Source organism: Vidua chalybeata, chromosome 5 (genome assembly GCF_026979565.1).
Source record: "Vidua chalybeata isolate OUT-0048 chromosome 5, bVidCha1 merged haplotype, whole genome shotgun sequence".
In the NCBI taxonomy this organism is placed as follows: Eukaryota; Metazoa; Chordata; class Aves; order Passeriformes; family Viduidae; genus Vidua; species Vidua chalybeata.
In genome coordinates, this window is record NC_071534.1 from 28919380 (window position 1) to 28930463 (window position 11084).

The 11084-nt window shown below is 42.2% G+C and overlaps 2 protein-coding genes across 4 annotated transcripts in view; one reads left to right on the forward strand and one right to left on the reverse strand.

The window, feature by feature from the left end:
- Positions 1 to 3226, reverse strand: part of C5H12orf4 (chromosome 5 C12orf4 homolog) — a 21036-nt gene extending 17810 nt beyond the window's left edge. For both annotated transcript variants that reach the window (XM_053942260.1, XM_053942259.1), the window contains exons 1-3: positions 3139 to 3226; positions 1081 to 1275; positions 689 to 834 (exon numbers count right to left, since the gene is read on the reverse strand). In XM_053942260.1, coding sequence (XP_053798235.1) covers positions 689 to 834; positions 1081 to 1258 — 324 coding nt within the window. In that variant the 5' untranslated portion in view covers positions 1259 to 1275; positions 3139 to 3226. The remainder of the gene's footprint in view (positions 1 to 688; positions 835 to 1080; positions 1276 to 3138) is intronic.
- On the forward strand, positions 3214 to 11084 carry RAD51AP1 (RAD51 associated protein 1). 2 transcript variants are annotated; one of them, XM_053942261.1, is made up of 8 exons: positions 3214 to 3318; positions 5275 to 5324; positions 5577 to 5700; positions 6349 to 6458; positions 6789 to 6866; positions 7340 to 7489; positions 8125 to 8271; positions 9130 to 11084. In XM_053942261.1, the coding sequence occupies exons 1-8, from the start codon at positions 3299 to 3301 to the stop codon at positions 9255 to 9257; spliced, it is 807 nt and encodes a 268-aa protein (XP_053798236.1). In that variant the 5' UTR covers positions 3214 to 3298; the 3' UTR covers positions 9258 to 11084. The 2 variants fall into 2 exon arrangements, with proteins under 2 accessions (XP_053798236.1, XP_053798237.1); XM_053942262.1 differs by having other exon boundaries at positions 6792 to 6866.

Here is an 11084-nt window from a genome sequence, read left to right on the forward strand (position 1 = left end):
GAATTCCATCAACAACACTGATTTAAGAAAAGCTATTTTTATTGAACAAAGAATGCCCCAAGAATGCCAGTTTTGCAAACTTTTAATGGAATTTTTCTATATTTCATGAGAAGCAAATTCATTTCATAGAAACTTTTCTCCAGATACTGCAGGTCTGTCATTAATTTTTTCTTTTCACTAGGACTCCAGTTCTTTGCACTCCACTATTTTTAAGATCCCATGTGAAACTGGAGACATTATTCCAACTAAAGCCTTATCCTTCTTAAATAATGTGAAACAGTAATATGAACCCAAAAAATGAACTGAAAAGTATCTCTCAACTATACACTTTCTCCTTCTAGCCTTAATTGCTGTTACTGAGATTTAGGATAAGAGTGTCACTTCATTACCTCTTGCTTTAATTCTAAGCCACTATAAGCCTTATGCCTACTTTCTGTTTGAATATCAACTGTTAAATGAACAAACTGTTTGCCTCTTCGGTTTCTATCTTTTTACTCTATTCAAGAAAAACCTGACTAAGGACTTGTAGGATGAAGACTTGATGCTCACTTTCAGACAAAAAGAAAAAACTGCAAGAATTGCAGTGACTTTTAGTGTAGTATTTTATTCTTACAACTGTGATTGCACACACACACACATACTCCCACAAAGCAGGCCTTGAATATTAACTTTCCAGCCTTAACCTTACCTCCTTATAAGCTTTAGCCCAAGTATCTGCCAGCTGGTTGATGTCTACTTTTCCCAATTTCACTGCTTCCAGAGCCACTTCAGCTTCTCTGTCATAATCTTTTATAGTTTCCTCTTCTACAAATTTACTAAGAGATTGCTTCAGGTCTATTACAACATAAAGAAAATGATCCATCAACAGAACACATCAGTAATCACCCAGGAAACCTGTAAGTAAAGTTTTTCACCTGAAAACCTTTTCCTTGCTAGCACTTGCTAGCATTGACAGTAATTTTCTCTGATGTTTTGCCATTTAAAAACCAGTAAAACACTGTTCTTTTGGTTTCTTAGAGCAAGCTGTAAGATACTTGTAGACAAGGATACATAAGATTAATTTAAGAGATCAATTCATACCATTTTCTATAAAGCATGGCAGGTTGTGCAGAACCATCAGACGTCCATGCAAATGACTGATATTCTCTTGCACAGGGAATTTGAGAGGCACGGTAAGCATCAAATGTTCATTTCCAGCATTGAATTTGTACACATAGTCTCTCTCTTTAGTTAAAGTCTTTCCTTTATTAGGCTTCATCCTTCTGAGTTTGTTTCCTGCAATAGAAATGAAAGTAACAAGAATTATATTTCTGTAAACTCAGAAGTAAAAAATGGTAATGAAAAGCCATGGCTTTGCTAATAATTAACAGTCAAAAATACTTAACCCCTCCAAATTTTCATAGACAGTTTTGACTTCCAAATACATGCATCTGGAACTGAAGCATAAATAGCAGTTTCCAAAATATCAAATGCTTCTAAAATGTATTTGAGTGTGTCAATATATAAATTTGGGTAATTGCTCTTAAAAATTACAGAGTAAATCTTCTGACTTAAGAGCAGAAGCAGGCCAGATAGGAATCCTGATAAATAGAAAATTAACTGAAACACCCTGACTTCTGTCATGGATGCCTCAAAAGCTGAAATCCTACAGAGTGCATAGAGATTTTATTTCCTCCTTTCTGCAGGTGCAAGGCCTGGGGAATGGGGGGGAGCAGATGTTTGCAACGATTTTTAGAAAGAGCTGATTTTGTCTTTCTGTAACCTGTATTAAAAATAAGCCAAAAGAGATGCAAGGGGACTGTGTAGAGTGAAAATTCAGGCTGTGAAAAACGCCAATCACTTGTTTTGAAACTTTAGACGTTTAATAGTAATAAAATAGCTATAAAAATATTAATAAAAATTAGAGCAATAAGAATTTGGACAATCAGAGTTAGGACAATAAAGGACAATAAAAAGCAAAGAATTACTGACATCCGGGTGTCTGGCAGTCTGCCATAGAAACACACCTTGCTAACAAAGGATTAACCCTTAAAAGCAATAGCCTGTTGCATATTCATATATCTCATACATGATACAAACATTCTTTTCAAACAAAGGATGTCCTCTGCTTAATTTCTGCCCCCTCCCCCGTTATCTTGTAAATCTATTTCTTTGGCTCCTATAAGTCTGGAAGAAGTCTGAATAGTCCGAATAAGGAGGCAATAATTCTTCTCTTGAGTTTTGGTGTCTTGTTGCTGTTGTCTGTATGTGAAGAATTTCTTGGTTATCTTATCCACTTCTTGAGCTAAAAAAAGTATCTTACATCACATAGTTTCTATTTAATAGTATGCTATAGCCTAAAAAGTATATTTACCACACTACTTAAAAGAGATTAATACAGCATAACTTTCCAACATAACACATATAGTATTCATTTTAATATTGGCAAGAAGCCAATCATATAATATGCATTTATAACACAGGCTGAGATAACTGTGCTGGTATTTTTACCCTCCACAGGGCTCCTCTGCTCATTCACATCCCTCTGTTTTGAAAATCACCTGCAAAGCTGGACACATAGCTTCAGCTGAACCCTCCCCAGTGCTAAAAACCCACAACCCGAGGAGAAGGAAAAACACTAAAAATAAAACATTATACAACAGAATTCACGGGTTTAGGTTGTTTTTTGGGTTGGTTTTTTTTTGTTGTTGTTGTTGGGGTTTTTTTTTTGGTTTTTTTTTGGGAGGTGGGTTTTTCTGTGAACAAACATACGTGTTAGACAGGAAACAAGTCAGTCTCAAAAACAAACATCTCAGAACAACCAATATTGATGCGAGGCGGTGTCCCGGCCTCCCTGGAAGTGGGATTCAATGGGAGATCCTGGGAAACACAAACCCGACCACGCTCGTTCTGCTGCTCCCCAATGCAGCGAGGAGGTGGGGAGGAAGGTTACAGAGAGGGAGCGGGGAACAAACCCCCTGTTCCAGAGGATCTGAAATCGCAGGCTCAAAGCCGGGAGGACACGGCCTGCGGGAGCCCAGCCGCCCCCTCCCCGCCGCGGGGAGCTCCCGGTGTCCGCATTCCCTCCGCTGGAAGCGGCAGCGCCCGCGGGCACTGAGAGCCTCCCGTCCGTGCCCAGCCCGGCCCGTCCCGGCTCACCTGGCTCCGGGCGGGCAGCCGCGGGTTAACCGGGCCGCGGGGCAGGGGGAACCGGGATGTTCCGCCTACCCGTTCCCGTCAGCGCAGCTGCGCGTCCGCAGCGGCACATTCGCCGCTGTGCCTGTGGCGAGCACGCCCGGCGGCGCCGGCGGCGGCGGGGATGGCGCGGCCGGCCAGGAGGTGCGTGTGCTGGGGCTGAGGGACGAGGGGCTCCCCGGATCCCCTCAGGGCCTCTGCGGGATTCCAGGGTGGCCTAGCCCTTTCCCTTCCAGCGGAGCGGTCGTGATGAGTAGCACAGGGCCGTGTTGGAGGCCTGGCGTCAGTGGTGTCCCCGGGGTTCTGTCGTAGAATGGTTTGGGTTGGAAGGGACCTTAAAGCCCATCCAGTTCCAACCCCCTGCCATGGGCAGGGACACCCTGCACTATTCAAGGTTGCTCCAAGCCTCATCCAGCTTGGCCTTGAACACTTCCAGGGATCCAGGGGCAGCCACAGCTTCTCTGGGCAACCTGTGCCAGGGCCTCTGCACCCTCACAGGGAACAATTCCTTCCTAATACCCAATCTAAACCTGTTCTCTGTCAGTGTGAAGCCATTCCCCCTTGTCCTGTCACTGCAGGCCCTTGTCAAGAGTCTCTCTCTCCATCTTTCCTGTAGGTTCCCTTGAGGCATTGCAAGGCCACAGTGAGGTCACCCCAAAGCCTTCTCTTCTCCAGGCTGAACAACCCCAATTCCCTCAGTCTTCCTTTCCTCCCAGCAGAGCTGCTCCATCCCTCTGATCCCCTTGGTGTCCCTGCTCTGGCCTGGCTCCAGCAGCTCCCTGTCCTTCCTGTGCTGGGCCCAGGGCTGGATGCACCCCTGCAGGGGGGGATAATACTGGGCTCAGTGTTGTTTAAATTGCTCATCAATTATTTGGATGAAGAGTTTAATGTTCCCTCAGCAGTTCACAGATGACACAAAGCTGTGGGGATTGGCCGATAATCCTGGAATGCTGTGCAGCCCTTCAGAGGGACCTGGACAGCTTGCAGACATGGGCAGAGAAGTGTCTAAAATTCAACAAAGGCAAGTGCAGTATTCTGCACATGGGAAGGAATAGTCCCATGCACCAGCACAGGCTGGGGGTGATGTGCTGGCCTGCAGCTCTGCTGAGAAGGACCTGGGGGTCCTGGTGGACAACAGGCTGTCCATGAGCCAGCAGGGGGGGCCAGGAAGGCCAATGGAATCCTGGGGTGCACTGGGAAGAGCATTGCCAGCAGGTCAGGGAGTGATCCTGCCCCTTTGCCCAGCCCTGGGAGGCACATCTGGAGTGCTGTGTCCAGTCCTGGGCTCCTCAGCACAGGAGGGACAGGGAGCTCCTGGAGTGGGGCCAGCAGAGGATGCAGAGATGATTTAGGGCCTGGAGCATCTCTGGCAGGGAAAGGCTGAGGGAGCTGGGGCTGTCCAGCCTCAAGAGGAGCCCCAGCTGAGAGGGGCCCTCAGCCCTGGGTGTCCCTGTCTGCAGGGAGGGCTCTGAGCAGGGCCCAGGCTTTGATCTGGGGGCCCAGCAATGGCACCAGAGGAACTGGCAGGGAGTGATCCCAGGAGGTTCCACCTGGGCAGGAGGCAGAACTTCTGTCCTGTGCAGTGACTGAGGACTGAACAGATTGTCCAGAGTCGGTGTAGAGTCTTTTAAAAAATTGTACAAGCTATTACTAATAAGGCATTGTGTACAGTTGCACTGGTTATAATTTATCTCTGCTCTTTGTGCCCAGGGACAGGACCCAGGGAACAGACGGAGCTGTGCCAGGGGAGGGTTAGAGTGGATATCAGGAAAAGGTTCTTTGCCGAGAGGGTGGTGGAGCACTGAAACAGGGAATGGTTGTGGCCCCAAGGCTGCCAGAGCTCCAGGAGTATTGGAACAGTGCTCTCAGGGATGCACAGGGTAGAACTGTTGAGGTGTCCTGAGCAGGGCCAGGAGCTGGACTGGATGATTCTTGTGAGTCCCTTCCAACTCATGGATAATCCATGATTCTGTCCACCTGAACATATATTGCTTTTTTTTTCCTTGTAAAACATGATCTACGCAAAAGTGTTAGCAAATCAAGATGCTCAGTGAGAAAGGATTGATAATGCATATTTTATTTTTTTTTTTTTTGCCATAGGAACAAGAAGGTTGTTGATTATTCTCAGTTTGGAGATTTGGAAGATGATGGTAAGTAATATGTTCTTGTACATCAAAAATTTGAAATCATTGCCTCTTACATAAAAGCATATGTAAAAGAGGGTCTGTTGAATTTTCATTTTAAATACATTTAAGGATAGTTCAGTTATAGTTGTTGTGTTCTTTTAAAAGAGGATGAATTTCCAGAAAATGTTATCTTGATATATTTTCAGTGTGCAATGAAGATGACAAAATTTAAGAATATAGGAAAACTCATAAGAGCTTGTTGCTGTTTTCCAACAGATGAAGACTTTGCACCTTCAAGCAAAAAATCCAGAACACAGCTCAAGGAATCAAAGGAGAAAAAAGAGAAGTCAAAAAAGCCCAAAGAAGTGACTCCGTCACAGACACAGACACTTAGTAAGAGGTTAGAAATGTTGTGGTCAACTTTGTGTAAAACTGGATTTCAATAAGAAGATCTGGGTTTGGTTTCTTTTCCCTTAGAATTTTAAGCAGCTGAGAACAAACAACTAATACATGACTGCAATATAGATTTTGAGCTGTATTAATGCACCTTCAAACTCTAAAAGTTCTGAGTTTTTAGGGACTCCTAAACCTGAGAAATATAAAGACAAGTTTGATTCCTTCTAAAAGAATATATTTAAAGGAAGATACAAAGTCAGTGTCAATGAAAAAGAGAAATCTAATTTTTATTAGTAGAGTTGTATTTAAATATTACATTTTGGTGTGGTATTTCAAGCGAAGGCAATCCCTTTTTTTTCCTATAGTAATGCCAGTTAATAGTTCATATATTTATATATATGTATATATATGCACACATACACTGGTTTACAATCATAATGCTTTAAAGTATAGAGTGCTTTAAAAGTTAGTGTGTGTTTTGTCTAAATAATTTCAAAATGTAATATTTGTAACAAAATATGCTATAAATATGTACTGAAATATTAATCTCTTCACAAGTATCTGAATTTTAAAGAGTTCACTGAGCCAGAAATAGTTCTATAACACTCATGTAATTGTTTTATTATTTAACATGCTGACATTTTTTCTCCAGGTTATCCTTGGATGAGAAACTTTATAAAAGAGATTTGGAAGTTGCCTTAGCCTTATCTGTCAAAGAAAAATCTGCAAATCCCCAAGAAGTGCAAAATTCAGAAGAACAAGGTTACTTTACAGTTCCATGCAACACTCTTTACTTATATGCAGTGAATTTGAGGATGGGAATCTATTTTACACTGAAATAGATTGAAAATTACATTTTATTTCAAGATTTCATGACAAGAGAGAGTTTCTAAGTACTGCCTGTTTTCTTATGTTCTTGGGTTTTTTTTTCTGTGGGAGAAGTAACTCTTCTATAAGATTTTCCAAATATATACTTGTATTAGAGACAGATAAAAACTTCGGCTATTTTAATTTCTTGCTATTTTTACTTTTTATAATGTGGTTTTGTATAGTAATATTTCATATTTTTAATTTTTTCCCCTGATCTTAAAGCAGTTAAGAATATTGAGTCAGAAAATACACAGAGGAGACCCCCTTTTTCCAACTGCAGTGTAGACAGTAAACTTTTAGGTAAGTTGTTCTCATACTCTTTTCACAAAAACATTTATCTCTTCTCTGTTTCCATTGTTTTTTTTTGTTTGTTTGTTTGTTTGTTTGTTTGGTTTTTTTGGTTTTTTTTTGTTTTTTTTTGTTTTTTTTTTTGTTGATGTGGAAAAAAGGGTCTTTATCTTAAATAAAGGTTGAAGGATGTGTCAATTCTTTCATTAAAAATTTGGTCCCACTCTTAAAATGAGCAAACCTGGGGATTGGTGAATTTTTGGTCTTCTTTTTTGTAAGCCTGATTACAGATAAATGTTGATAAATTTGACAATGAGAAAATAAAATGAGAAGCACATGAAAACAGGAGTCAGTGATATGTTTCTGAACAGTATAACTTCATATCACCAAAATGAATTCTGGGCACTCAAATACCAATTTATTTTAGAGGAAGAAAATAGATTTACTGTGAATTTGAGCTGATAAAATCACTTTCTATTTTGTAGGTCTCAATCAGGTTATGGATGATGATGCACCTGAGGGTGATGGGAGGCAAAAGACAGCAGCAACCAAAGTTCCAACACATCACAAGTCACTGGTGGTTGACAGTGGTGACAGAGCCCATGATCCCAATTCTGAGCCACAGTCTGTACCCAGTAAGTTCTTCTCCACTCTCCTTAGATGTGGTTTGTACGCGATGCCTTACCTTTAGTTTGGATTTTTAGTGAAATTTGTGCTGCTTTGACTGCATTTTCCCTTACTCCCCCCTTACTGAAGCATTATCCCCTCATACTCATGACATCTCATTTGTACTTTCACACTAAATTTACACACTGGAGCTTATTCACTCCCAAAGCAGCAAAATGTCACTGCTTCTCTGCATTTGTATGTCAGGAGAAATTCCTTCTGCCCTCCTTGTCCAGGACAGTTTCATCTTTTTAAAGATCCCCTGTTCATTTTTCCAGATGTTTTCTGGGGTTTGTGTCAAAACAGTGACTCTGGAGTAGTATCAGGTGTTGGAACTTTCACTGTTGGCTTTGTTTTAGCTTATTTTAAAAATCAAGTAGCCTCTCTTCTTTCCTTCCTGTGACTGTCATCTTTTGGAAGAGCAAGCTGCATCCATGTGTCTGTCATTCCCTAACAGGCAAGGTGTCTGTGTAAATACTTACTGCTTCAAGATGGGACAGTCTAGGACCATCCTCATCATTTCTCCTGTGCAGTGGTCCGTCATCTTAAGTGAAGATTTCTCTGCTAAAGAGCATCTTTCTAAAGTAATTTTTTTCCATCCCAGCATCACCTATAGTTTCTCCTTCCTGGATAATGGAACACAACTCTGAGCCAAGGCAGAAGATGATGTCCAGTCCCTTGGAAGCAGCTGGGAGGCCTCTACATGCATCAAGTCCTGTCACAGACAAAAAGCCTAAATGGACACCGCCAGGTACGGGTGAGGCTGCAGATATAGACACATACATGAGCTGACTTAAGCTTTTAGCAATCTCTCATAAAAGCAAACAAAAAATAAACCATTCCAGAAAAAAATCCTGCCCTTTATATACATTTCATAGAGATTTTCTTTGGACAGATTTAAAACAAAAAAGAAAGAAAGGAAGAAAAGCTATATCTATGTTTTATTGGCAGCATTATCCTTAACTGCTTTATCTGCCTGGGACTTACAAAATGTTTTCCAAACTGTGGATCAGACCTTAATCAAAAGATCCTTTCATGTCCATTTCTCTCTTATTTAGAGCTTTCTTTATTTCTGATATGTACTAAATTATTATCTGTTCTAAACAAAGAATATTAAAAAATACTGGAGTATTTTAGCTGATCTAATAAAGCAAATGCTTAAAAGCTTTATTTTCTCAAGGTGTTTGAGCATGCTGCTGCTGACTCCTAATTCTTTGATTTTTCTTCATATTTGCTCTTCTTTTCTGTGGTTCTTTTTATGTGGTTCTGTTTGGCTCCTTTCTCTCAAGTCCATGTTTCCCCATTGGAGTTGTGTTCAGTATTTCTCTGTGGAGTTCCTGAAAATGCCCAGGACACTGGGAACAGTTGCCCAGTGTTGCTGCAATGTGTGGCTGGGTAATTAACCTGTGCACCATTCCTGCTGCACTGGTTCCCAGAGGGAGGAATCCCTGGTGATTTCCAAGTGCCTCTGTGGTTTGGACCTTTTTGCACTCTCTTCAGAATGCTTCTTTTGTCCTGCTAGGAAAACTACTAGAAGACAACAGTCATCTGATCCTTTTTCCCCCTTTAAACTTCTGATACCGTATTTTTGTATTAAATTCATCTCCAGCTCCATCAGGAAGCAGTAATGCCTCTGCGAAATGTGTTCCTGTTAAGTCACCTACTCACTGCCTAAGACTTGGCCTCTCCAGACTGGCAAGAGTCAAACCTCTCCATCCCAGTGCTACCAGCAGTTAAATGGTCAGTGACAAAGTGCCACACAGAGGCAAAGACTGTGGAAAGGGTTTTGCTGATAAACAGAGGGTGGGCAGCATCCTGGAATCATCCCTTTTGGAGGACTCTTATTATGGATGTGTCTGATTCTGAGTTTTTATTCTGCAAATTGCTAGTCATCTTTTAAGTGCTGCTGAATACTGATGTTGTTTAATCAAAGTGACATCTGGCCACCAGCTTTTTGATGTATTAAATTCAGAGATGTTGGTTTGTGATAATTTTATATCTTTAATACCTAAAGTCTTGGCATTAACATAGTCTAGACAGCACTACAGCAGTATGATGAAAGGGAAATGCTTTTAGAATGTTGTATTTAAAAAAAAAATAAAATACTTTATAATGTCTAACTATATTCCTTGAATGTATTAATTTTGAAGGTCACTTTAAATGTTGGTTGCAGTCTGGCAGATATTTTTGCCTGTGTATACTCTTACTGGAAGTCAGCAGCATTAGTCAGGCTCAGACAAGGAGGAATTTCCTTGATGCTCCTGGCGCTTCATTGAGGATCATGATACCATGCTAAGGTAGGGGTTCTGTAAAGTAGTGAAGTGATTGCTACTGCTTAATGAAACTGAGCTTTTACTAATCCACAGTGTCAGTAATTTCCTATCTAAGTCTGTTGATTACAGTGGATGGCAGCAGATCCATTTCTCCATGTATTACTTGTGACTCAGGGAATTGCATTAACAAAGGAATATAATAGAATCATTGAATGGCTGGGGTTGAAAGGGACCTTAAAAACCATCCAGTTCCAAGATGCAGGGGCATCTTCCACTATTGCAAGTTCCTCAGAGCCTCATCCAGCCTGGTCTTGGACACTTCCAGGGATGGGGCAGCCACAGCTTCTCTGGGCCAGGGCCTCAGCACCCTTACAGGGAACAATTTTTTCCTAATACCCAATCTAAACCTACCCTCTATCAGTGTGAAGCCATTCCCCCTTGTCCTGTCACTGCAGGCCCTTGTCAAGACTCTCTCTCCATCTTACTTGTGGGCTCCCTTCAGGCATTGCAAGGCCACAATGAGGTCACCCCAAAGCCTTCTCCTCTCCAGGCCGAACAATCCCAATTCCCTCAGCCTTCCTTTCCTCCCAGCAGAGCTGCTCCATCCCTCTGATCCCCTTGGTGTCCCTGCTCTGGCCTGGCTCCAGCAGCTCCCTGTACTTCCTGTGCTGGGCCCAGGGCTAGATGCAGCCCTGTAGGGGGGGTCTCAGCAGAGCGGGGCAGAGGGGCAGAATCCCCCCTGCCCTGCTGCTCTGGGGCTCTGGGTGCAGCCCAGCACAGGGGGGTTCTGGCTTGGGGCAGGGCCAGCTCTCACCCACAGCACCCCCAAGTCCTGCCAGGGCTGCTCCCTCTGCTCATCCCCAGTCTGGATTGATCCCAGGTGCAGCACCAGCACTTGGTCCTGTTAAAAACCTTGAGATTCCCCATTCTGGAGCCGGTCCAGGCCCCTCTGGATGACATCTCCTCCTTCAGGTGTAATCCATGCCTTTGCAAAGCCTTCTGTTAATGGTTTCACTGATTCCTTGCAGATTGGTTGTCTGTTTGCTCCTGATGCATTATCAATCAGGTTATCATAAGGCAAAGATCACTGCTACAGCTTCCATTATTTCTGAAGAAAACAGAAACAGTTTTGATTTAGAACCTCTTAAGTGTGTGATTATTTCCTTCTGTAATTCAAAAGGTCCAAAACCTTAATTTCCCAGGTCTGTATTGGTTATTCTCTGATATTCTGTTAATATGAAAATCTGTATCTTTAAAGTAGCTAAATAATAAAGATGTATCTTAATGCTTA

Coding starts and splice junctions, on each gene's coding strand:
- RAD51AP1 (XM_053942261.1), top strand. CDS start 3,299: ATGGCGCGGCCGGCCAGGAG. Junction 5,325..5,576: donor TGGAGATTTGGAAGATGATG/GTAAGTAATATG, acceptor GTTTTCCAACAG/ATGAAGACTTTGCACCTTCA. Junction 7,490..8,124: donor TGAGCCACAGTCTGTACCCA/GTAAGTTCTTCT, acceptor TTTCCATCCCAG/CATCACCTATAGTTTCTCCT.